The sequence below is a fragment of the Pichia membranifaciens genome (genome assembly GCF_001661235.1).
Source record: "Pichia membranifaciens NRRL Y-2026 unplaced genomic scaffold PICMEscaffold_1, whole genome shotgun sequence".
NCBI lineage: Eukaryota > Fungi > Ascomycota > Pichiomycetes > Pichiales > Pichiaceae > Pichia > Pichia membranifaciens.
The window spans coordinates 2,563,197-2,588,407 of NW_017566982.1; the positions used below are offsets into that span (position 1 = coordinate 2,563,197).

Sequence of the window (25,211 nt, forward strand, 5' to 3'; positions counted from 1 at the left end):
GTTATGCTCTGATTCTTTGGATCTTCTGCTTGATCCTCTTTGGCTCGGAGGCCTTTTCCTGCTGCTCCGCAGGCGTCCTGATGTATGCGCCGGCGGTCTCCGGGTTCTTCATCGTCAACGTCGAGTGCATAGGAACAACCGTGTTCATGCGGAAGCCCTTCACTTTGGGGATCTCGCTGGCTTCCCAGCTGCCCTCCATGAGCTCGGGAGGCCCAGGAAGGTCCTTCACGTTTTTGAGCGTCGTCGGATGGCTCTTCATGTACTCTGCGATCGCAACAAGCGCCTGTTTCTTCGACTTCAACACCGGGTGAGTCGGCTCGTGCTCGTACTTCAACCCAAGCCTCACCCGGCCAGGGTTACCCCAGTCTTGAGGGTGGGACTTCTCCGGCTCGAACACCGCTGGGATCCTCAACACCTTGCACGCGTCCAAAATCGTCTTCGCCAACGGGTTCTCCACACACCGGGCCACAGGCAGCCTTCTGCCCTCCTGTACACTTCTGTTCTGGTCAAAATAGCACGGATACACAATCTGCATCATCTTGAACTCCCGCTTCTCCTCGGGCGACATACTGTCGTACACTTTCATGTTTGCCGGCTTTTTTGGTGCAGGCCGTTGCGCCGTGTCCAGCCCGCTGGCTCCCAAACCCATGCCTTTGAACATGTCTGCCATCGGTAGCTGTCCTGCTGGATCTGCGTCTTGCGACCGCACAACCTGTGGCTTAGGCTTAGCTGGAGCCACCGGTGTCACAAGATCCGGGTCGAACTCCGCCAAGTCCATGTCGAGGTTATCGATGTCCTCGATGTCTTCTATCTCTTCCAACGTAGGCATTTATGTGATGTGCTGTACCGCTGTTTCCAGTCCTGGGCTCTTCTCCCTCTTTTATCCTTGTCTTTCCAAGTCCTCTCGTCTTCTTGCTCTTCCTCCTTCTCAACATGTAGATGTCGGTCTCTCCGTCCACGAAACGGCGGATTCGATTTTCCAGATTTGCGCGGCTTTTGACGAAAAAAGACGGTCGGCCAAGCATGTTTTTGGCCTTTTCTCCTAGCTAGGAAGGAAGAATGGAATAATGGAATGACGAAAGAAGAAAACAGTTCAGCGGTGAAAGGCCCTTGGAAGAGCTCCGTCTAGACCGCTATGACAGAAAAATTGTCTGAACTGGAAAAGCGGCCGTCGCCCGAGGTGGTGAACGTTGCCGACTCGTCGGACGAAGAGGTCTATGAGACAGATGTGCCATTTCCGAACCGTCTACGGCAGAGGAGAGCGAAAGTGTACCAGAACTACGACGAGAATGAGGAGGACGAAGAAGATTACAACGAAGATGATGAAGATTATGACGATGATGACATGGGGGAGACAAGCATGCCGAACGGAGAGGACGAAACTACAAGGGAGACGTTTTCGCCCGAAATAGTGGGAGCCTTGCCGGAAAGGAGGATCATTACCGACGATGTCTATACTGCACAGCATGGCGGAGAGCGACCCGTGGTGAACGAAGAGTACATTGAGTACGGGGACAGCAGCATGGATGAGGAAGAGATGATCGATGGACGTAAAGTCATCGCCCACATCGCTGATGATTTCTTTGCAACCTACAAACCGAACAAGATCCAACCGACGTTCCCGCTTTTGGACCTGCCGGCAGAGACGAAAAAATTCTGCAACATCTTGAACGACGCCAACATAGACTTTGCCACAGACCTACCGCTGCATTTGTACAATATATACCTCCTGACAACGAGAAACAGAGAACTCCCCCCAGCAAAGTTCACTCTATGGCCGCTACCTGCACATGAGCTTATCACACCGAGGTCGTTCCTCCGAACAACAGACTTTGAGTCTCTAGGATCTCACGCCAATGACACCGCCAGAATGCTTGAAGAAACAAAGTATACATATGTGAACTACGACGATAATTCAAAGCTTATCAAACCCTCGGCTCATATGTTGGAATTCTGGCATCCGAAGATAAACCCTCTAGCTGAGCTAGACGAGGCCCTAGATGCAATTTATGAACGGAAGATTAACTCGCAAATCAAAAAGTATTCGCAGGACCACAAGGTAACGAAAAAAGGGTTCCCAAGCAGATGCACCTATCAGCGGCGCACTCCAGAAGATATCCATTTGAGTCCACTTTTGAAAGAGAAAATCATCACCAAACTCGATTCGATCATTGACAAGCTAACAGACTATCACACTAACTCAATAGTGAAGACACAGAAGATAAGTCGTAGATTAGGAACCAACGGTAAAACTCCGAAGCGAGCAAGTGCGGTAACATATGGTTTGGATTGGTTTTCAGTATTATCGTGCTTGGATGACAAGGATAAGCACTCGAAAATGTTATTATTGAAGCTCTTTAACTTGAAACTCGATAAGGATACCATCAATGGGCCCGTGAATAGCTACCCTATTGAGAACGAACTCTACACAGCAACAAAAATACGCAGAGACAAGATTTTAAAAAATCTAATTTGCAAAAGTAAGGTCCATTTGAAGAATGCCAAACCTACGCAATATGCTAAATTCGCCAGAAAGCAGAAAAACAACATAAGCTACAATCTAGATAGCTTCCTGAACTTGGGTTTGTATTATACGAAACATAAAAGGTTAAAAGAGAGGAATTATTCGACAGAAAGCGATATATAGTGAAGTTCTGTAAAATCAGTAGTTCTAGCTTTGATTATTATGTTTTGGTCTTGATTCTTTTTCTATTTACCAATTTCAGGAAAAATTGCAGCAAAGCATTCATCCAGTATAGACAAGAGTAAATGACGGTTGAGTATATCATTTTGAAATACAAAGTACAACGTATCAGAGGCCCTATTAGCAGCAGTTTGGCCGAAAATCTTGGAACTGGTGTCTGTCAAAAACGCATTTAGTAGCATTCTTGTTTGTTGTTTGGTTCTTTCTTTTTCAACATCTGTTCTTGGTATCCGTTTCTTCTTAAACTCACCGTCAGGCCATAATGTATACTGCAAACCTGTTAGAACTTTCGATATCGTTTCCTCTTGTTTGATTTTCCCATCAATATTGGCCCGCAATACTTTTTCAACAGTCGACCCAAATAACTGCTGGAAAAGCAGTATCAATGCTCGACCTCTGAACCAGCTGGTTGAGTTGTTTAACTGGAATATGGAAACTATAAGATCACAAATCGGCTTCATGAATGAGATATCCTTTGCTCGGCTTTCTGGAGTTGTAATATTCTCATCATCCATGTTAAAAGTATCATCGATACCCGCATCGCTCTCAACTGAAACTGAAGGTGATGTCTCGCTATCCTTCTCATGCCTGTTCTTCTCCTCCATTTGATCATTAAGACCTTTATAGTTGGCAAGAGAAAAAAGTGGATAAAAAGCCTGGCTCGAAATAATGTTGTACAATCTCGTTCCCGAACCATCTGTGTTTTTCTTGATTTTTTCGTTTACATGCTGCAATGTATCGTCGAGAGTGGCATCAAAAGTTTCACTTGACAAGAAGTCACGAAATATTTTATCGGAACAAACATCTTTATTTCTCACTAAAGCTTGCAGATAACTTTTCAATTTCTTCTGACGTTCTTCGATAAGAGATCCTTGAATGAATTTTACCACCATCTTCTTTTTTGGGAACTCCATGGTTGAAACTACGGGGTACTTGGATTTTAGGTAATTGTGTAGTTCGTAAAATTGGCTGAATCGTCGGGTGACCATCCAATTAGCAGTTATTTGATTAGCGTCTGAACGTGATAGTGTTGTCACTTTGATGACATACATTATGAAACTTTTACCATTTTTGTCCTTTGCAGTTATATAACTTGGAATAGTAACTTTAGACCGTCCGTATAGGCTGTTTTCTCCCTCTTGTACAATGTATTGTTCTTTCTGCATGGATTTGAACTTTAGCTCCTTTTCCAAACTTATAAGTGACTTTTTCAAAATTCTTAACTCGGGAACATTGTTAATAACTTCAGCTTTTTGCAGCAGTGCCTTTAAAATCAATCTCTGCTTTTGCAACCGATCAATTTCGACGTCTAATCTTTCGATTTCATTGTATAGATTTAAGACACTTGGTGCCACCACTTTCAAATCACTTTTCTCCATTGGATTTTCAGGTTCTGATGAGTTGCTTGCCAATGATGAATTATCTTGACTCAAACTAACAGCAGTATCACCATCTAACTCTGTACTCGATTGGATATTAGCACCAGCTAAGTTTTTATTGCCTTGTCCCTTCAGAACTTTTCCTTCCTCTTCCTCATCCTCTTCTTCTTCTTCTTGTTCATCCCCAAACAAACTCTTCTCGCCATTACCAAATAAATCACGAGCAACATCATCACTAACAAGTCTTGAGTTTCTTTTATCATTAGTCACAGATAAATCAACATCAGATTTGTTGCTATCTTTCATTATTTCATTTAGAGCATCCTCGACGGCCCTAACCACTTTATCGCTGACCTTCCCTGTCATATTAACATCCACATAATTACCATCATTCTCTTTCTCTGAGTATTTGGCTAACGGATCGCCTAAAATTTTGTCAGTATTTTTCAGCCCTGTGTAAACCTTTTCCGGTATGTGTTTCTCAAAATCAGCACTAGCAGCTAGAATATGGGTGCTGCTACTTTCCTTCATGCCCTTATGGTCAATACTAACAGCTTCATCTACTAGAAGTTTCAACCAAGTATCAGAAGCCTTAAAAGCAACAAAATCACTCTTCTTCATTCGGATATACTCAAAATCTTGTAGTTTTAGTATGCTCTTTCGGGCTCTGTAGTATGCTAACGTGCTTGTGCAGTTTCCCTCAATGAACTCACTCACTTTGTAAAATATTTTAGGAGGTATTTTCATCACAGGTACATTGAAGTATGTGGTAAAAATGTTTTTGATATCCTTAGCTTGAGTCAATTCGTTATCAACAAAGGTTGTGGCTTCGTCGTCGCTACTTTCATCATCTTCTTCACTGTTGTTAACATGAGCCAAAGATGGTTTGGCTTGGACACTGTTGTACTCTAGCGGATTTCTTAAGTTTTCTGCAGAAAGCCAAAAATCAAGCAATATTTGACGATCTCCTCTGAGTTGCATATATGACGTGAAATATTTCAATCTCGTTGGAGAAGACAATATTTCGTGCAACGAGAGGTCTTTTACTAGTGAGTTTTGTGGTAAAAATTCTAGATGATCAGTAGTAGCAATGTTTTCAGTGTCAGCTTTCCTCTTATCTTCTCCTTCGGTAATCTCTCTAATTTTATAATTGATCGCATCCAACAAAGTATTGCAGCGTTTAGCATATTTTTGCATAGTTTTGGACTCTTCAATCTGAAGAGTGGGATTCAATCTCAGCAGCTTTTCATTTCTGAGGAGAATGTAATACTTGTACCTGAGCAAGCTCTGCTTATCGGTTGATCGCTCGACCATCAGCAGTATTTTTTCAAAATCGTGCTTCGGAGTATCAATTGACACTTTGAACTGTAAGATATCGTTCACCTCAGAGGCTGGTGATGCCATGTTGTTAAACGACATTGAATGCCGACGCAAAACGTTTCTGAACTTTTTCACATTATTTCGATCTTTCATCTGCTTCGACAAATTGGAAACAACTATTTGGTTGTAGAAGTCTGGATCGGTGAGCATTGAGCACACGGGATTCAGTACACAGCAAGAAAGTAGCTCCCTGATCAATATTCTAACGGGAGCAGAGTTGATTTCATCTTCTTCTAGTAAATAGGGAAGTATTCGGTCTACGACGCCACTAATGTAAGTGCTAATATCTGTGTCTGGCGTTTCTGAATTCAGCTTTATCCCCGCATGAAGAAGGCCCCTGTTGTAATTAGATGCAAGCACTGTGTCATCATTGACATCTGTCACTTTTTCAGTTGTCTTCGCCACTTTTTTGTTTTTGGTGATCTCTTGTGCTGTCAAAAACTTATCGACATGATCAGCCAAAATTGGGGTTAGATTGTGCACTACTAAATCGGAAAAATCCACATCCTTCAGTCGGTTGTGTAACATTTGAATTATGTAGGTGAACTCGTGTCTCAAAGAAGCAACAAAGATTTTATTCGAAGAGATTTTGGCAAACCAAGACTCAACAAAATCACGTAGGATCAAACTCACTATGTTATTTAACGTATCATTTATGATGAAGTTTTCCGGGTATATTTGTTTGTCAATGTTCGAGCTCAATTCATCTTTCAAGTCCTGCATGTTGCTCATCCAATTTTTTGTCTTGTGAAATGCAAATCTTGCTGTTCTAGATTCTGCATACTTTTTTCTATCAAAACCTTGCAGCGATAGATATGTTCCTGCAATAGCTAGTGTGATCACCGGTATCAGAGATCCAGCGATAATGTAGGGAACATGATACAAAAGCCGTATGTATATGGGAACTGCAAAAAGCATTACTCCCACCATAATCAGAAAGGACTTCATTTTCGGGTAGCCAATCCAATCCCTTGTAAACAAATTTTTAGTAGAAGCCAGCTCAATGTTAGAAAGAGAAAAGGAATGCTTTGGAAATTGTGTCTGTTTTGTTATCAGCAAACATGAAACCAAATCTAACCCAAAAAAAGATCGTGTTACGTAAGCGGACTTAACTTCATTTCGTGTGGGGGGTCCAAACGTGTTACACTTGTGATTTGACCAGAAAAGAAGTTTATCATGAAAGTTGGTTTATTAAAGTATTTATAAAGTTTTAAGTGATAATGTGGCGTGGTTTTTGTGGATATCAGTGCACAAACGGTAAAAAAAAACCTAATCCTTGTCTTCGCCATCGAGCTCTTTCTCGATGTTTCGTTGGATAACGGCTTGTCTGATCTTGTCACTCAAGATGCTCGAAGACACGCCGGACGCAGTATTTTGTCCAGATGTACGCAAGTTCTCCATGCTGGAAGAAACCGATTGAGGATCACTGTCAGAAAACTGCAGGTGGTCTGGGAAAACAGAGACGTGAGACAAGTTCGGTAGCTTTCCAGCATCGTTTTCACCATCGAAACTGGAGAACCCAGAGAAGTTTGAGTTTGTTCGACTCAAAGCAGGAGTTTTTGACCCCGAATCTGCTTGGGACCTTGACCTAGATCTGGATCCTGAACGGGATCTGGATCTTGACCTTGACCTCGAGTCCATTATCTCCTGTTCCAGTTCTACCTGGTCTTGTAACTTTTGCAAGTAGCCCTCATTGAACTTTTTGAAGACCTTAGGGCCCAATTCGTTGATAACTTCGGTCACTTCAATCGAAAGTCTTTTCCGTTCTTCCTTCAGTTCGCTCAGCTGCTCGGATGAAGAAGTTAATGCTAGTACTAACGGGGATATAGACTTGTAGATATCCATCCCCACTTCTCCCATCCTAAATGCAGAATAGGTGGTGCCCACCAAAATAGCCCAGCAAGTGCAGAACATTGTCAATACTCCAAAAAGGGATCCACCAATACTTGGAAATAACTCATAGTGGTACACTATGTACACGCCCAATGTTGAGTAAAGGAAATAACATACAGGAGCAAAGAAAAGGGCAATCAAAACCTTCCATGAGGCTAGGACGTCGGTGGCTCTGATCTTGACAGAAGATTTCACCAGGGCCAACTTTTGTTTCTTTTTCGAAATTAAAGAACATGCAATGAAAATCGGAGAAAACAAAATTGTACCTGGCAGACTCAAAATTGTGAAAAAAATTAGTGAGAAGATCCGATGGATCAACAACAGGAGGATCTCAAACTTGTTTTCATTGGCTGTCTCTAATTGATGATCTCTCAATCCAAAAGTCCTCAACTTTTTGTTGTAGGCAAGCACCGATTTTTCCAAATGAACAATTCTCTCGTCGTTCTTGAATTTGTTGTAACCAGTCAGCAAGTTCCTGTTCATCTCCACCACAACAGGTAAAGGAGGACGCTTGAACCGGCCGTAAGAGTACAATCTCCTCACAGCCTGGATGACCTGCAAGGTCTGGTAATCTGGTGCCTGCGTCGTAACAATATCCATGGCATCGGTAATCTCGGTCATCAACTTGTTGACAGCCTTTCTTGCATCTTCCTTGTACTCCATAGCTCTCTCCTTGGTAATCACGATAGGAGTTCCGTATTCTACAACGGCTCTAGATCTGAACTTGTGCGGATGGAAGTAGTTCAAACCACAAGGAACTATTGTAACATTGATGTGAGGGTTCTTGGCAACAGCACCGAGAGCCATGATAGCGACACCGGGTTTGAACTCCATCAACTCCGGTCTATCATGAGACCCTCCTTCGGGCGCAATCCCAATACAGGTACCCGCTTCCAGCGCATCAAAGACACTGTTGAAAAGCTGGTGGTTGTCGATCCTCGGAGCAACCAAAAACTTGGTTCCTCTCTTCAACGCATCAATACCAGACTGCTTCTTCATGGGAGCAGCCAATCTGAGCTCTGTGTCACTAATCACTTCGGCGATCTTCGCATTGCCGCCGCTGTTCGGCATACCCAACAGGCTTTTAGGCCCACAGTCTCTGAGGAAATGGGTGCCTTTTCCTACAATGGATAGTTCATCCTCGGCATAGTTCGCATACTTGATTGTTCCTTCCTTAAGAGCCAGCAAGTCCTGGGGCCTCTCGACGGGAATGGCACCGGACCATCTGCTCCAAATACCCATCCATTTGCTACGGTAGGAAGAGGCCGCTTCGATCATAAACACTTGTCTCTTTGCCACAACGTGTGCAGCGTGGATCGTGATAGCTGCATCCAAGTACTGGTTGGCGTGTGGTGCCACAACCACAATCGTTGGTCCGGACGCCGGGAAATTGAACGTGCCCCTCACGGAAACCTCTCTGAAAAAAATATCAATAATGGCCTGGATGAACCAGTCTAGAAACTCCAATACCAACTGAGACATGTTTTCTCTTTTGTGTAGTAGATGAGTAGTTCTGCTTTGGTCGACCTGTAGAAAACTCGTTCTAGTCTGATTTTCTCCTTTCTCTTTTTCTACAACCCAGAACTACAGTGTTCAGACTACTGAGTCCGACGCATTTTGTTTCTAACCCTTCTCTCTACAATGATTAACGGCAGCTCCGATTGCCATAAGCCTTTGGTAGAGACACACGGTCGGGCGATCCTCCTGGCTAGAAGGTGGCGCTCCTTTACGAACCTCAGATTTTTCATTTTTTGGCCTCCCTCGACTGGCTGACCTTTTGGAGTTTTCACTATGAACAATGGTCAGCAGTCTTGTGGAGAGGCTCTTCTGCTGGAACCAGATGCAAAGATACAAAGTGTGATCAGTTTTAGCAAAAAGGCATCCAGGCCAGAAAAACAGCACATCACAGTGTCCCAGAATGAGAGTAGGACAGCGGCAGAAACGGCATGTCCGTGTATGGTGGATACTTTTTGTCACCCTGGTCGCTTTCTACATTATACCCCAGAGGGTGAGATCAGAAAAAACGGAAGGCTTCAGCATTTCAGACAACTACTACATCCCTGAAAACAGCAACAATAACAAAGAACTTATTGTGAAGCCGGAATACCCTGTTGCAGAGACCGTGTATGAGCAGATCGACAACTTCATCACGCAGAACGGGATGGCTCGCATGGACGACTTCCAGATCACGAACCTGGTGCTGGCGTCAGACATCGAGGGAAACTTGAACGCTGTGAACCGTAAAACCGGCGAACTTTTGTGGTCCCTTGTTGGTGGCCAGCCATTGGTGAGCATCAGATCCGACGCAGACACTTCAGACGCAGGACATACCACCCCTGTCGCTTCTTCCAGCCACCCCACAGATACCAGCACAAGGGAGTACCGCCGATATAGCAACGCCGATATGTTTGAATCTTCACACACGAAATCTTCTGGCTATGACAGCCGAAGGCATACACAAAACCACAAGAAGCAAGATGTTACATGGCTGGTGGAGCCATATGGAGAGGGGACTGTTTATCATTTCATGGGAGATGAGGGTCTCGAGAAGCTACCAATATCGATTAAGCAGTTTGTGCTTAACTCGCCGTTTTCCATTGATGACCAGTTCGTCTACACGGGGAGCAGGATATCGGGCATTGTCAAAATAAACGCACGAACGGGAGCAATTGTGGAGTCGTATGGTTTGGACGGTGTAGGTACATGCCCATCCACCGATCTAGACGATGCACCTGGCAATTTAAATACCCAATACAACTATGATGACAATGATTATGGTGATGGTGATGATATATCATACAACTTTGAGAAGCAAACAGACTATTTTGGATCGCATAGCCACGACTCGGAAGATAACGAGGCGGGACCATTCATCAAACTAGGGAAAACGATATATGACTTGACAATACACTCCAAAAATAACACATCCTGGAACATAACTTATGTGCAGTGGGGGCCAAATAACTTACATGCTAACCTAGTGACCCAGAACACAAACTCGGCAGATGATACATACATTCAGCCATTCCACGACAGTTCTTTGCTAGCCTTAGACGTTAGCTCCAAATCTATCAAGTGGGTGTCAAACTTACCCTATGTCACTGTTAATATCTTTGATGTCTTTGCTAACTCGCTCGTTGACAATGACTACGTTGTCTTACCTCATCCCCTCGATTACGGATCCTCCTCGATGCCCAAGGATAAGGAGGAATCGACATATCTCGATCGAACAAAGGAAGGTTCTTGGTATGCTTTGAGCGAAAGGCACTACCCATCCTTGGTTAGATCTGCTCCCATAGCCAAATACATTACGAATGAGAGATGGAGGCTCCCTCCGATTTTCCAAAACGATGATTTGTTGGAAATTTCCATTTCCGGAGTGCACGACAACTCCTTAAGAAGACACTTGAAGGACGATTCGCAAAGAAATATCAACAAACACTTGGCCGTTTATCAGTCTGCAACAGCAATGAGCATTCCCGAAAAAAACAACGGTTTGACCTATAGCCCAGGCCAATCGAAAAAAGTGACACGCTCCAACAGAAATCATGAAATAGACGAGGACATTTTTGATGAAAATGTGCTGAGAGCGCCAACCCTAACATTCAAAAGCAGTTCTATTTCAAAGTTGGTATACAGAGCCGTTGAAAATGTTTTTGTCGCAATGATATGTCTTGGGATCTTTTACGTCATGTCCAAATTTGGCTTGCTAAAGGCATTCATAAATAACAGCAAGGCCAAGGACTCGAGCAGACCGGTGAAAATGGTTACAATTGAAACGGATCCCACCGTTGATCAAAAGGGAAAATTTGAGAAGAAGGAAACGACGACGTTGGAATCTTCTGATCTCCGTAGAATCGTCTCGAAAGAGGACAGTGACGACACCATAAGGAACACTGAAAACAACGAAAAGGAAAATAATGAAGATAAAGATGAAACAGAAGAGTCTGCCCGGAGAAAACGTAAAAGAGGGTGCCGAGGCGGCAAAAAGAACAGAAAAAAGGAGTCAATTGACAATACAGGTGTTTCCACCGCAATCACGTCTAGTTCTACTGATGATGATGATAGCGGAGCTGGTATTGCGAGTGTCAAAACTCTGGAGGCTATGGATGAGTCTCTATCCAAAATTACCAATATAAGCAATAGTTTATCTATTACGGAGCATATCCTGGGGTTCGGTTCTCATGGTACTATAGTTTTCAAGGGGTTTTTTGAAAACAGACCTGTAGCTGTCAAAAGAATGTTACTCGATTTCTATGATGTGGCTTCCCACGAAATCAACCTATTACAAGAAAGCGATGACCATTCAAACGTCATCAGGTACTTCTGCTCCCAGGAAAAGAACAAGTTTTTGTACATTGCTTTGGAGTTGTGTTCATCATCGTTGGAGGACTTAGTGGAGAAGAAGAAAGAGAATTTGGATGTCACGGTGGAGACGAGCGAAATTCTATACCAGATTGCCAACGGGGTGAACCACTTGCACTCCCTGAAGATTGTGCATAGAGACATTAAACCGCAAAATATCTTGGTTGCGCTATCAAAAAATAACAAGAACAAAAACCCAGTCCGCTTCCTCATTTCGGACTTCGGATTGTGTAAGAAGCTGGACGCCGATCAGTCGTCCTTCAAGGGCACCACGGCCAATGCGGCAGGTACGTCTGGCTGGCGTGCGCCGGAGCTGTTGCTAGACACATCACCGGCGTACGTGGATTCCAGCCTGGCGAATCGGGTCCGTTTAACTCGGTCCGTCGACGTTTTTTCTGCTGGATGTGTCTTCTTCTATGTACTGACTGGCGGGTACCATCCGTTTGGAGACCGGTACATTAGAGAAGGCAACATCATCAAGGGCGAGTACGATCTTTCCAAGTTGAACACGTTGCCTGACGCATACACCATCAAAGACCTGATCAGCTCGATGATCCATAAAAACCCCATGGCGAGACCAGATATCAGTGTTGTCATGAAGCACCCGTACTTCTGGAGTGTCGAAAAGAAGTTAGAGTTCCTCTTAAAAGTCTCGGACCGTTTCGAGGTAGAGAGAAGGGATCCTCCGTCAGACCTCCTGCTGAAGCTCGAATCTATTGCTTCTGACGTACTAGGTCCCAAGGGCTGGTTTGACAAGTTTGATGCTAAGTTCATTGATAATCTCGGCAAGTACCGCAAGTACAATACACATAAGCTTATGGATCTGCTGCGGGCTATCCGGAACAAGTACCACCACTACCAGGACCTTCCAAAGGACTTAGCGATGGAGATCGGGTCTTTGCCCGACGGTTTCTACTGGTACTTTTCAGGCAAGTTCCCCCGCATGTTACTTCTAGTGTACAGACTCATGAAGACGATACTGCATGATGAAGAACTGCTGGCCCAGTTTTTTCAGTAGTACTCGGAACCGCACGCATACAAACAACATATTTACACGCATATATAAGCATACACACGGATAGGTAGTAACACGTAGACATACTGCAAATGAACGGAAACGTTAAAGTTTCAGGTGTTCCCCGGAAAATCTAGGCCTCATTTTTCTGGGGGGAAAAGCCATCGCGCAAATCGTTCTTATCGAAGGGCGTGGTGGTTGCATCGATTTGACAGGAGTTGAAACTGGGGCCGGGCCTCGTGATGGGCAGATCACAGGGCTCATAGGAGCATCTTGAAGGTAGAAGAGGGTTTGCTGGCTACTTAAGAAGATACAATCGGGATCAGTGAGTTCTGCTTTAGGTAATTGACTGAAGATGCCTCTTTCAGATAAGCCAAGCAAGGAAGAAAAGCGATTAGCAGAAGACAAAAAGAGAACCAAATACTGGAAGAAATGGGGGACGTACCTATCAGAAAGATGCTGGGGTGTTCCACGAGAAGACTACACGGATGAGGGAGACGCGTGGCAGTTTGACTTTGAAACTGCAAAGAGCAGGGTGTTCAGGTGGAACGAACAGGGAATGGCGGGTGTTTGCGACACCCACCAGCTGATCAATTTGACCATGGCGATGTGGAACGAAAACGATGGGATTTTGAAGGAGACCCTTTTTGGATTACCAGGTGGGGCCTCAGGGAAGAGCGGTGTTCATGGTGAAGATGTCAAGGAGATGTATTACTACTTGGACAACACGCCTACGCATTCCTACGCCAAATTTCTCTACAAATATCCTATCTCGAAGTTTCCGTACGAGGAGCTGTACGAGGAGAATTCTAAGAGAAACAAACACGACACCGAATACGAGATCACAGATACCGGTGTCTTCAAAGATAACAACTATTTTGATGTGTTTTTTGAAATGGCGAAAGACGATGAGGACCCGGAGGAACTGTATTTCAGAATCACTGCTTATAACAGGTCGAACGCCGCTGCCCCACTCCACCTAATTCCACAACTTTTCTTCAGAAACACCTGGGCTTGGAATTTGGATTCTGAGAAAGACAGAGAGAAGCCAACAATGTACCAGGAGCATGACAATGTTATAAGAATCAACCACTACAAGTTAGGTGAGAGAAGGATTGTGTTTGCACCTGCTCCTGGTTACGAAGGGTCTGAGAACGATGTTGAGCCAAAGTTGTTGTTCTGTGATAACGAGACAAACTTCCAGAAGTTGTACAACGTTGAAAACAAGTCCGAGTACTGCAAAGATGGTTTCCACGATTATATTGTCGACGAGATCAAAACTAGTGTCAACCCGGAACAAAACGGTACCAAGGCGTGTGCTTGGTTTGTATTCGATGAAAATGGAGGTATCCCTCCAGGGGACTACGTCACCATACGTTACAAACTGACTAAAGATCTGTCTGATGAGAGCTTGGACCTTGATGAAGAGCTTCTCGATGACATTATTTCCGCAAGAATCAACGAAGCGGATGAGTTCTATTGGAACGTCTCGCCTCTCCCAATTCCTCAACACTTGAGAAATGTTCAAAGACAGGCTTATTCGGGACTTTTGTGGACCAAGCAATTCTACCATTTCATTCATGACTATTGGTATAGGGGTGACCCCGATTCTGACTTGCCTCCAACCGTGGGCAGAGCCAATGAGAGAAACAAGGATTGGAAAAACTTGTATAATGAAAACATTCTATCCATGCCTGACAACTTTGAATACCCCTTCTACTGTTCTTGGGACACAGCCTTCCACACAATTCCGTTGGCCATGATTGACCCTGAATTTGCCAAATCTCAGTTGGATCTGTTGACAAGAGAGTGGTATATGTCACCACACGGGCAGATCCCTGCCTACGAGTGGAACTTTTCAGACACAAATCCACCGGTGCAAGCATGGGCAGCCTATAGAACATACAAAATTGAAAAGAAGAACTGGGGTACCGCAGATAGACCTTTTTTGGAAAGAGTGTTTCAAAAATTGATGATCAACTTCACCTGGTGGGTTAACAGGAAAGATGTCGATGGTAATGGTATTTTTGAAGGAGGTTTTTTGGGACTTGATAATATCAGTATTTTCAACAGATCAGAACCGCCGTCTGGAATTCAATTGTTGCAATCAGATGCATCTGGTTGGATTGCTTGGTATGCATTGACAATGATGAATATTGCATTAGAATTGGCCAGGGATAATCCTGTGTACGAAGACATTGCAAGTAAGTTCTTTGAGCACTACTTGTTGATTGCGGACGCAATGACATTTTTGAACAAATCCGAGAAGAATTTTAGACCAACCGATGACTCTCTTTGGGACGACGAAGAACAATTCTTCTATGATAAGATTCAGTGGGGTGATGACAAGAAGAGTTCCGTCAAGGTCAGATCTTTGGTGGGATTAATTCCTCTTTTTGCTACCACTACTTTAGAAGCCGAAGTTTTAGACAGATTCCCCTCTTTCAAGAAAAGGCTAAAATGGTTGATTCAAAACAAAAACTATTTATTCAAGAGACACATTGCCTCAATGGAAACCAAGGGTGATGGTGATAGGTTACTGCTCTCCTTGGTTAACAAGGACAGATTAATTGCTATTCTTCAAAAGTTGTTTGATGAAAGTGAGTTTTTATCAGACTATGGTATCAGGTCGCTTTCCAAGTATCACGAAGAGCACCCTGTTCATATGAACATCAACGGCCAAGACTATGGTGTTTCTTATTTGCCTGGCGAGTCGGACTCAGGGATGTTTGGTGGTAATTCAAACTGGAGAGGGCCGATCTGGTTTCCAATGAACTTTTTGTTGATTGAATCGCTTTTAAGGTTCTATTTATATTACGGCTCCTCATTGAAAGTTGAGGTTCCAGTTGGAAGTGGTGAGTATTTGAATTTGGGGCAGGCTGCCGAGGAGATTCAACAGAGGTTGATTCATATTTTTATGCCCGATAAGGATGGGTTCCGTGCGTATTTGGGACCACCATTTACAACAACAGATGATGACGATGCTATTGAATTGACAGAGGACCAGCAAGAGTATAACGAGACCTTGAAGACATTAAACAAGGATGAAAACTTCAAGGACCTCGTTAACTTCTACGAATACTTTGACGGGGACACTGGTAGGGGTCTGGGTGCAAAGTGGCAATGCGGTTGGACTGCACTAGTTGCCCGGATGATTCAAGATGTCGGTGTTGTCTGCAGACAGCCTCATACCCCTATCAGGAGTAAGTCCTTCTATGACCAGGATCAGATCCAAAACTACGAGCCAGGTACCGGGGCATATCCACTTCTGGGTCGTAGAAAGTCAGGGAAATCACTGTTGAACTTGGCAGCCCAAAGATTGGAACTTGACACCGACGAGGCGGTAGCACAGCTTCCAGGTTTGAGTAGACGCTCATCCACTAAGACGAATGCCTCAGACCAGTCTGCCAATGAGGACTTCCTGAGGCTCGTCAAAGAGGCCATGGCCAATTACAAGATCTCGGACGAAGTGAATGTGAACTCCGAAGAGTACGAAGCCAAATGATTTTCTTTTCAGCTTCTTTTTACTCTTTCATTTTCGGCTTTGTCATGGCGTTTCCTTTCCCACCATTTCAGCAGAACGTACTGTATTTTCTTTTTTCACCTTATTTTGCAAGACCGATATGTATATGCTGAGCCAGTTGACGTATATTTATCTTAAGATATATAATTCCAAATACAAAAAAATTAACTGAAAGGGCAGTGTAAAACAAGAGAATGATTAAGCGGCGTAAGCGGAAAGGAGGTAGAAAGGAAAGTTAAGTTAAAAGTAAAAGTGAAAGTTGTAGTACTCAGTCAGCCACTGAATTTGCTGTAGAGCACTAGGAAAATCAACATAATCAACACGGCAATGATTCCGTACGTGATGAGTTTGTTGGTCGCCATTCTTCTAGTCATCGACTTCAAGGTTCTCAACGAGCGATCGACGTAGGTGTCGGCCTCGCCAAGCGTGTCTCTGGCGTTCAAGATTTGATCTCGTTGGGACCGCAGGTTGTTAAGGATCGAGCTGCCCACTGTTTCCGACTCGAGCGCCGTTCTCGTAGCCTCCTGAATCCTCTGTGAAGACCGTTCAATGGATGCGTTGGTGTTCAACAACTTCTGTCTCTGGTTGAAATCCTCACCGTCATCGCCTCCGCTGCCAAACAACTGGCGCCTGTCCTTGTCGTCCATGAGGCTCTTCAAGTCGTTCTTAACCTTCTCCAAGTCGTTGCGGTAGGTCCGGACCTTGGCATTGTACGACGAACGCTGGTGCGTGGCAATCTGCTGCACCTCGAGGTTCATCGAGTCCAAGAGGTCGTGGCAGTCGTCAATGGCCGACTCGACCTGTTTCATGATCTCGATACGCCGATCCACATCCTCCGAGCCATATATCTGCTGCAATTTCCCCTGCGCATCAGAATATGCAAGGTTGAAGTCTGCCTCGTATCCGCTAAAAAGCTCCGACATGTTATCTAAGCCTCTTCCGTTTGATGCTCAGTGCTGCCAATTACTACTGTCTCTCATCCCTTCTTCCGCCTCCAAGCCTTCTTCTGGTCCGTCCGTGAACCACCCAAAATGTGCAGAAAGCCGAAGTTATAAGCGTCTCCAACCGGGCAGCGAACTTTTTGGCGAGCCAGACGCTGTGAAGATGTTTTCAGCATAAGCTGGCAATCTGCAGTCCGTTGATCGACCGGGTCGACCTGGCTTGAGCCTTGCAGGTCAGACACGCTGTGGAGACAATAGGACGGTCCGGAAGGGAAACATCACTATGCTCAGAAACGTTTTAACGCTAGGAAGAAGTCTGAGAAGCGGCCAGAGGCTTGCTATAACGGCCAAGAATGCTTCTGCGCAGATCCAGCTGCAGAATCAGCAAAGGTTTTTCCAAATGTCAGCAGCAGTGTTGCATGGCCATTTGAAGAAGCCAAACCCAGGAGAGGAGCTCCATATTACATTCATAACGAAGGAGGGAGACCAGAAAACATTTGAGGTTGCCGAGGGCGACAACTTGTTGGACATTGCGCAGGCCAACCATTTGGATATGGAGGGTGCCTGTGGCGGATCGTGTGCATGTTCGACATGCCACGTCATTGTCGACCCGGCTTACTATGACAAGATCCCAGAACCGGACGATGACGAGAACGACATGTTGGACTTGGCGTTTGGGTTGACGGAGACATCCCGGTTGGGCTGCCAGGTTCACATGACGAAGGAGTTGGACGGGGTCCGGGTGGCATTGCCCACCATGACCCGGAACTTCTTGAACAAGGACATGAATTGAGAGCCTTGGACCACTAAGCAGCACCACCCCAAATACATTCTCTTACGTTACTTCATACTTTTCTTAACTTACTTCTCCTGCTCTATAGCAAGTCTTGTCACATAATTAACAAACAAATACAGATTGTACGTATCTACTTTTTCTTTGGTAAACGATGAACCGAAGGATGGCGACAACCCTCCTATCTCAAAGATTCTATCTGCCTGTTTAGCTCGCTGAACTCATCCTTTTTCGACTGGAGGAAGGACTCGAGTTGGCTCACCTGCACCTCTATCGATTCAATGTTGCTGATCACAGAGTTCAAGTCGCTTGCACCGCCGGCACTGCTCTTCACCTGCTTAACCTGTTCCTCCTTGTATTTGAGAAGCTGCTCAAACTCGTATTTGCGCAGACTCACTTTGCTGTCCTTACCCTTGTTGTTCTTCTCGGCCTCCGCCTTCTTTAGCAACTTTTCGAGATCCTCCAATTCTCTCCGAAGCTTCACCTCCTCCCAGTCAGTGCCCTTGATTTCAGAGAAATCGGTTCCGTTCGACACGATCGAGCTACTCGATGTACCCAGCTTGCTGAGATAGTCTGAAGCAAAAGACTGCTTGTTCTTCTGGACTGTCTCCGATGGAGCAGCCGGAGGAATGTTCAGGTCGCCCTGATGCGAAGAAATGTCGTACTCTGGAATCTCCTTTGAAAATGTAGCTCTCAGGGAAGGTGGCACGGACCTTGGCACTCTTTTCCCGTTAGATCTCTGGTTCAAGATGTGTAGAAACACCAGACATTGGTCCTTGTCTATGGTCTCCGACTGCTTTGGGTTGACTATGTTCCATGCGTAAGTGATGTCTGTTGGCGGCACCTTCGTGAGCGTCTTGTATAGGCCGTTCAATGAGTCGTAGGTGATCCTCCCGTAGTTGTCGCAGGATGCGTTGTAAACATCCTCGTAGGAGTTCTTGTCGGTGGGGGAAATGTACCAGTCGAAGTCTGAGCTAAGAGTGTACTCATCGTCAGTGTCACTCTCGCTGCCCATGCTGTTCGTCTTGGACACAACAGCCTGGTCCGCCTCCACCAAGTGACGTTTCGACCCGGGAATGAGCCACTCAGGTAACTTATGTGGAACGTTGCTCGTGTTGCCGTTGACCAGGTCGAAGATCAACCTCATGGCAATGCAGAACTCCTCAAAGTCAAGTTGTCCGTCGACGTCAATGTCGGCCAGGTCCCATATTTTGGTCAATTGCTCCTGTGCCAGATGCGAGTTCTTGAACACTGGTGCCAACTTCTCTCCATTGAGCTTGTTCTTCTCAGGCTTCAACCCCCTGAAGATTTCCCAGTACTTCTTGATCTCCCATTGTTCCAATCTCGGCATGCTGTTGTGCGTGGCTTTCCGTGGCGGTGTCTGCTAATCGTTTTCTTTTACCTCTACAAGCCTTCCCTTCTCTTCAAACACACAGATCTAGCATAATCGAACAGCAACATCAGGTCCTGCAGTGTAATCTCGCTCGGTTTCCTTTTCGTTTTGCCAGAGTGTAAAATCGCAGGCTGCGCAAACTGAGTGAAGAGGCCAAGGGCGGAGGGAGGGGGCTAATTGATAAGCAGGTCTTTAGTGAAGCATGATGTATTGACAGCCGGGATAAGTTCTTGGATGAAGGTTTGGTGGAATTAGTTCCAAAGGGGAGTAGAGGGGAGTTTTAAAAGAGGATAGTTGGCAAAAAAAAGTCAAAAATATATGGTCCCTAACAGGATCGAACTGCTGATCTTGGCGTTATTAGCACCACGCCTTAACCAACTGGGCCAAGGGACCATGTATGCCTGTTTAAAGGAAGTGAAGTAACTCTGAGCACTGTTTATCAGGCAACCGGTATCATATTATTATATTTATTTTCTGCACGAGAGTAATCCAAGATCACAAATAAACTTTCTGTCTAGATGAGATGCCCAAGCCAATGTGGAACAAGAATTAGGAGAACAGATTACAGCACTTTATGGCGAGTCTATATCTGGCCTGGTTTACCAACGAAGAATGCTTTAAGTCGGGTGCTCCAAACAGTATAATTATACAGGTTCGTTGTTGAGATAAGATGCCGAAGCCAATGAGGATCGAGAGATAAGAGATAAGAATCTTATCATGATAAGGCATCTTAGTAATCTACAACTGGAAAGTTAGCCGCCGTGTGCTTCTATCATGGCAGGTTTAACCGAAGGTAAAAGCATATAAATACAAATGGTTTGTCCCTTGTATTTATGATTGAGAGTATTAGCTTGTAGGTTAGTTATATTAGTTATATATATGTAAGCAACAAACATAGTGTTAAAAGGTACTACTAACAATGAATATTCAAATTAGATTACGTGTTGAGATAAGATGCCGAAGTCAATATCAATAAATTAGAGAAAGAGGCTTATCAAAGACAAGGCATTAGAAAAGAGCCTTGTAATGAGGCATCAAGTAATCTAAAACTGGAAAGATTAGCCGACGTCATGAGTGTATAAATAGGAGAGGTTTTGTCTCCTATCTGTGTTTAGAATCATTAGTTATTAAGAGTTATATAAGTTGTTTTTAAATAAGTAACAGACATAAGAAAAAGTGAACAATATACAATGGATATTCATAACAGAATAGCTAGATTACAACATTACGACTTTCGTCATCAAGGTGACCGTGAAATTCTCCTGTCCAGGTTAGTATCTCGTCATAAAGCTGTGTAGCACCCTCGATTTCTTCGCCACGGTATAAGCCCAACAATGACAAGTCCTGTTGCTCAAGGCAGTCAAATTGATTCATGAGATTCCCATCACAGTCGATGGCGACCACCACATAATCGCTTCTGGTCTCGTTAAAAGTGTAAAATTTAACGCTTCTCGTGCCCGCTTCATTTAAGCAGAGTGCAAGCTGCGTGGTATTCAAGATTGCCCTATAGGAAGTCACATTTCTCGTATATGTTTTGGTTTCAATGTGACTTTCAAAATCCAGGCGAAGAGCAGATGTGAGTCCGGCCAGAACAGCCAACGAAACCAGTTTATCAAACAAACGCATATGTATATATGATCTTTATCGATTACTGCCTTTGGTTCTTCGACCACCTGAAGCACAAAAAGCACAGGAAACACAGGTACTTATCTCTACAGTTCTAATAGTGGGAAGGCGGAATCCCTTGTCTTCATTCCACAGATACTTGGAATATGGACGGCTGAAGGAGGCAGCAGCAGCCTTCTTTTTTAACTGGCCTTTTTGCTTTGTAAAGACCCCATGGGATGATCATCACGGTTTACGTAAGCTTGATGGGTATGAGAATGATGTCATACTACAGTAGATGGATGGTGAAGTGTGATCCTATGGTCCATGTCGTCGGCAGGTATCTTCTCTTCATAGAATATGTCTCACAATAATGCGCCTTTCGAGTGGAAGAGACAGAATTGTAAATAAATCTCCTGCTTTGGCTGAGCTTAGCTCCCTGTTATAAGAGATGATTTGGTGAAACTTTCGTTCCAGGCGATCGATCACCTCTTCATCAATTCTGCAGTCATCTTGATTGCCTCTGAATTCTTTCCCACAAAATCCCCTTATTACATATTTCCGGCTGCTGTAAAGCCGAGTAGATTCTGGCCTGCGATAACTAGCAGAGCTATTTTAGCGAGAAAACGCATATGAAGATTCTATATTTAATCAAGTATTGGCTACAAAACAGGTATCCCTGCCTGCGCATGAGTAGTACATTACGCCCATGCCAAGCCGTCGCAACTTCAAACTCTACTGTTGTGTCTCGCAGACTCGGAAACTGAACTTTGCTATACTAAACTTATTGGGGCTGCACCCTGTACAAAGCTGACAATTGCCACCGTTATCCCCAGCAACACTCGACTAACTTGTCCATTCTAACGTGCTTGTTCATCATTTTGACGAGCCAGGGGTGTTCCAGCATCTGTCTCGGAGAAGGCCTCTGTCGTCCCTGCTTAGTCAAACACACTTTTATGAAATCCTTGAACCCCTTTGACCACTTGATCCCCTCATCGGGCTCGTCCTCCAAGATCGGCTCGAACTCTATGATGATCATCAACAAATCCAACGGGCTGATCATTAGATCTGGAGAACTCTCTCTGACAAAGGGGAATTCGCCCAATGCTCCCTCAAGCACGGTTAGTCCGAGTGACCACACGTCACAGCTGATCGTGTAAGGCTCATTTTTGATCCTCTCGGGCGCCATGTAGAAAGACGTACCAGTAAAGGTCGTGGCAAGTGAATTTACCACATCACCCGAAACACCAAAGTCACAGAGCTTGACATTTCCTTGCAAGTCGAGTAATATATTTTGTGGCTTTATATCTCTATGCATGACTTTCTTCTCATTCAAATATGCCAGTCCTTTCAATACACTTCCGGCTATAATTCCTAGAGGTTTTTCACTGAGTCTTCCGTCACGTTCTTTGAACGCCTTGTATATAGCGTCCAGTGACCTCCCTCCCATGTATTCCATGCAAATATGTATGGACGAGCTCGACTCGTCTAAGAAAGTTCCATAATACCTGACGATGTAGGAAGAGTCAAACTTCCTATTGTAATTCAACTCTCTGACCATCTGCTTCTGGAACTCCGGAGACGGGTCTGTTGTTATGATTTTGAGTGCAAATATGGCTGGGTTCTTTGTCAATGTTTTGCATTTCTTCACCGATCCTCCGTTACCTTCCCCAAGTACTTCCAAAGTTTCAATCAGCTCTCTCTCGTGCAACACTTTCCAGTCTTCTTCGGTCAAGGACTCCAAAGGCTTAGTCAAGATTATGTCGGACTCGGTGGGGGTATTTGTGCGATACGAGTCTGACGAGGTGTTGGCCAAATCTTCATTTTCGCTGATTTTAAGCTTGTTGCTAAAGGCAGAGATCAGACAGGGCGATCTGTCCAGCGGAAGGTTTTCGTCGTTTAACGTCGAGATGGACGCCACCGTCAAGGTTGTGGCAGCGCTGGGCAGGCCGTTTAGCCCGACCTCGTTGAGCGTATTGCTGCTGTTGTTGCCGTTGCTGTTGTTGCTGTTGCTGCTGTGGTGGCTATTAATGCTGCTGCTCGTTCCATTTCCGTTGCCATTGCTGTTCCCACTGTCAACCAGGTTCAATGTCGGCTTATCATTTTTCGATCCGTCAATGGTTTGTGAGTTCTTGAACTGTTTTGGCATGGGAGGCAGGGAGGGTAAGTTCTTGTTGCTAAAGATGTTCAGTGGGGCCGTCGGGCTCTCTACAGGGATGCTCATGTTTAACTTCGGGGCCGGTTTCTTCCTGCCGCCCCTTGAAAAGCGAAGCCTCGGGAGTGCAGCAGTGGTGGGTGTTTCGGGCTGCTGGGGGCCTGGCATTTGCTGTTGCTGTTGCTGCATCTGCACCTGCTGCTTCTGTTGCTGTCGATGATGGGGTGGCTGAAGCTCCATGCCTTGTAATCCTTTCCAAGTCAGCAAAGAAGTCGTGTGCACCAGATCGATTGGCCAGCTCAGAGAGAACCGTGCATGCACAGGAGCAGACAAAAATGCTGCGCTTCGGTGGAGTTGCCGAAAAGAGCACGAAGGTGAGGGAGTTAAGGAGGGGAGGGGGCTCTGGTGGAGGAGTTGAAGAGGTGAAGAGGTGAAGAGAGTGGAGTAAAGAGAGAGGGACGTGGATACGTGGATACGCCGACTTGGAAGTACAGAGCTAGAGACCAAGCAATCACACTGATGTCGTCGTTCGATCCTAATCTCTTGCCATACTTCAACCCGAGTGTGGAGCGTCGGGTGTGTCTCATCACAGGAGGAAACAGCGGGTTGGGCTACTACACGGTATTGCACCTCTACTTGCATGGGTACGTGGTGTATCTTGCCGGGCGCAGCCAGCAGCGTGTGCAGAACGCCATTGAGTTGCTCAAGAAGGAGGCGGCGGCCCGTCGGACGAAGTACACACACGCACAGCTGGGGAAGCGGTTTCTGGGCAGTTTGCACCTTTTGCAGATCGACCTCTTGTCGCTAGACTCTGTCGAGCAGGCGGCGAAGGAGTTCAGGCAGAAGGAAAAGTGCTTGCACCTTCTTGTGCTCAACGCAGGGATCATGGCGGTGCCGTATGGCACTACGGTGGACCGGTTCGAGGTGCAGCTCCAGACGAGCTACGTGTCCCACTTTCTCTTGACGGACCGGTTGCTCGGGCTGATGACCTCTGTGGAGAGCGACGAGCAAGTCCAGGCGGCGGAAGACACGTCGGAGCAGAGCGAGATTGTCGTGCGCAACGAGTTTGGGTTGGCCGTGAAGGACCCCCGGATCATCTTCGTCTCCTCGGTCGGCCACTGGTTTGCGCCGTTCCACTTCTCCCTCGACTACCAGTTCGACTACTTCCCAAACATCATCTTCACCTTGTTTCGCTACGGCATGGCCAAGTGCGCCGGGATCCACTTCGTCAAGAGCCTGGCCCGCCGCCACCCCTCCGTGCTCGCCGTCGCCGTGCACCCGGGCATCGTCTTGAACACCAACCTCTTCAGCCACTTGACCCACCTCCCGCTCATCGGCACGCTCTTCTGGGTCTTCTTCCAGATCTTCGACTGGCTTCTCGGCGTGAGCAACGAGGAGGGCTCCTACGCGTCCGTGCGCTGCGCCTTGAGCGACGGCGTCGACCGCCCGGCCGACAACGGCAAGTACTACACCACCTTCGGCCTCGAGATGACCCCGAGCCCCGTCGCCAACAACACCGTCTACGCCGACGAGACCTGGGCCTGGACTGTTCGCCAGCTTGATGACCGCGGACACACCATCGAGACCCTCTGACCGGCCCCAGCCCCGGCCCGCTACCGCTCTTTGCTAACCTCCACCCTATCTACCTATCTACCTACCTAGCTGTCTACCCATCTACTGCCCTTCCTGCCCCTTCACTCCTCACATCCCCCATCCTTCGTCCACAATCCGCCCATCTTCCCGTCGTACCATCTCCGGAGATAGCCCTACCCAATCCGGCAACTCGCCGGGCTTCCGCCACGTCCTAGTGTCTCAGTGCCTTAGCCTCGTCAACGTCTTTTGCGTTGCCCTCCATCTCTCTCTTCATCTGTCTCTCTCCCACACGACCTCCGGTTTTCCGTCTGCATTATACGTGTCTTAGTGGGACCGACTGGAGATAACCCTTACCTCCAGCCCCCCGGCCGATCCTCCACGCCCGAAGCATTCCATCCAGCCAGGCCCGAGCCGGGCGATTACTAAGACCGCTGACTTTACGGGGCTAGCGCGGAGCCCCGTGGGGCTGGAC

The 25,211-nt window shown here is 45.8% G+C and overlaps 11 protein-coding genes and 1 non-coding gene across 12 annotated transcripts; 5 read left to right on the plus strand and 7 right to left on the minus strand.

Annotated features, from left to right (window-relative positions):
- Position 1: 1 nt before the first annotated feature.
- On the minus strand, positions 2-778 carry PICMEDRAFT_71069 (hypothetical protein; the record flags this gene model as incomplete). The annotated part of the gene is made up of 1 exon (XM_019163818.1): positions 2-778. One exon carries the CDS (start codon positions 776-778, stop codon positions 2-4), a length of 777 nt encoding a protein of 258 aa, XP_019020637.1.
- Positions 779-1,135: 357 nt separating this feature from the next.
- On the plus strand, positions 1,136-2,647 carry PICMEDRAFT_71070 (hypothetical protein; the record flags this gene model as incomplete). Its single annotated transcript, XM_019163819.1, has 1 exon — positions 1,136-2,647. The coding sequence occupies one exon, from the start codon at positions 1,136-1,138 to the stop codon at positions 2,645-2,647; it is 1,512 nt and encodes a 503-aa protein (XP_019020638.1).
- PICMEDRAFT_14962 (hypothetical protein) lies at positions 2,485-6,431 on the minus strand (the record flags this gene model as incomplete). The annotated part of the gene is made up of 1 exon (XM_019160613.1): positions 2,485-6,431. A coding segment is annotated over exon 1 (3,698 nt), but the record flags the coding sequence as incomplete, so codon positions are not given.
- Positions 6,432-6,622: 191 nt separating this feature from the next.
- PICMEDRAFT_14963 (hypothetical protein) lies at positions 6,623-8,990 on the minus strand. Its single transcript, XM_019160614.1, has one exon. The coding sequence runs from the start codon at positions 8,836-8,838 to the stop codon at positions 6,733-6,735; it is 2,106 nt and encodes a 701-aa protein (XP_019020640.1). The 5' UTR covers positions 8,839-8,990; the 3' UTR covers positions 6,623-6,732.
- A 284-nt stretch (positions 8,991-9,274) lies between these two features.
- PICMEDRAFT_71073 (hypothetical protein) lies at positions 9,275-12,739 on the plus strand (the record flags this gene model as incomplete). The annotated part of the gene is made up of 1 exon (XM_019163820.1): positions 9,275-12,739. One exon carries the CDS (start codon positions 9,275-9,277, stop codon positions 12,737-12,739), a length of 3,465 nt encoding a protein of 1,154 aa, XP_019020641.1.
- Positions 12,740-13,091: 352 nt separating this feature from the next.
- On the plus strand, positions 13,092-16,241 carry PICMEDRAFT_28836 (hypothetical protein; the record flags this gene model as incomplete). Its single annotated transcript, XM_019162558.1, has 2 exons — positions 13,092-15,675; positions 15,736-16,241. 2 exons carry the CDS (start codon positions 13,092-13,094, stop codon positions 16,239-16,241), a joined length of 3,090 nt encoding a protein of 1,029 aa, XP_019020642.1.
- Positions 16,242-16,531: 290 nt separating this feature from the next.
- Positions 16,532-17,182, minus strand: PICMEDRAFT_71075 (hypothetical protein; the record flags this gene model as incomplete). The annotated part of the gene is made up of 1 exon (XM_019163821.1): positions 16,532-17,182. The coding sequence occupies one exon, from the start codon at positions 17,180-17,182 to the stop codon at positions 16,532-16,534; it is 651 nt and encodes a 216-aa protein (XP_019020643.1).
- A 301-nt stretch (positions 17,183-17,483) lies between these two features.
- PICMEDRAFT_71076 (hypothetical protein) lies at positions 17,484-17,993 on the plus strand (the record flags this gene model as incomplete). The annotated part of the gene is made up of 1 exon (XM_019163822.1): positions 17,484-17,993. The coding sequence occupies one exon, from the start codon at positions 17,484-17,486 to the stop codon at positions 17,991-17,993; it is 510 nt and encodes a 169-aa protein (XP_019020644.1).
- Positions 17,994-18,174: 181 nt separating this feature from the next.
- On the minus strand, positions 18,175-19,344 carry PICMEDRAFT_9998 (hypothetical protein; the record flags this gene model as incomplete). The annotated part of the gene is made up of 1 exon (XM_019165156.1): positions 18,175-19,344. One exon carries the CDS (start codon positions 19,342-19,344, stop codon positions 18,175-18,177), a length of 1,170 nt encoding a protein of 389 aa, XP_019020645.1.
- A 361-nt stretch (positions 19,345-19,705) lies between these two features.
- Positions 19,706-19,779, minus strand: PICMEDRAFT_t21. Its single transcript has one exon. It is a non-coding gene; the product is annotated as a tRNA-Ile (tRNA).
- Positions 19,780-20,598: 819 nt separating this feature from the next.
- On the minus strand, positions 20,599-23,386 carry PICMEDRAFT_71078 (hypothetical protein; the record flags this gene model as incomplete). The annotated part of the gene is made up of 2 exons (XM_019163823.1): positions 20,599-20,908; positions 21,834-23,386. 2 exons carry the CDS (start codon positions 23,384-23,386, stop codon positions 20,599-20,601), a joined length of 1,863 nt encoding a protein of 620 aa, XP_019020646.1.
- A 279-nt stretch (positions 23,387-23,665) lies between these two features.
- On the plus strand, positions 23,666-24,739 carry PICMEDRAFT_28423 (hypothetical protein; the record flags this gene model as incomplete). Its single annotated transcript, XM_019162541.1, has 2 exons — positions 23,666-24,157; positions 24,230-24,739. The coding sequence occupies 2 exons, from the start codon at positions 23,666-23,668 to the stop codon at positions 24,737-24,739; spliced, it is 1,002 nt and encodes a 333-aa protein (XP_019020647.1).
- Positions 24,740-25,211: the final 472 nt, after the last annotated feature.

What these genes read in the sequence shown, in the direction of transcription:
- PICMEDRAFT_14963 (XM_019160614.1), bottom strand. Translation starts at nt 8,838, where the DNA reads ATGTCTCAGTTGGTATTGGAGTTTCTAGACTGGTTCATCCAGGCCATT.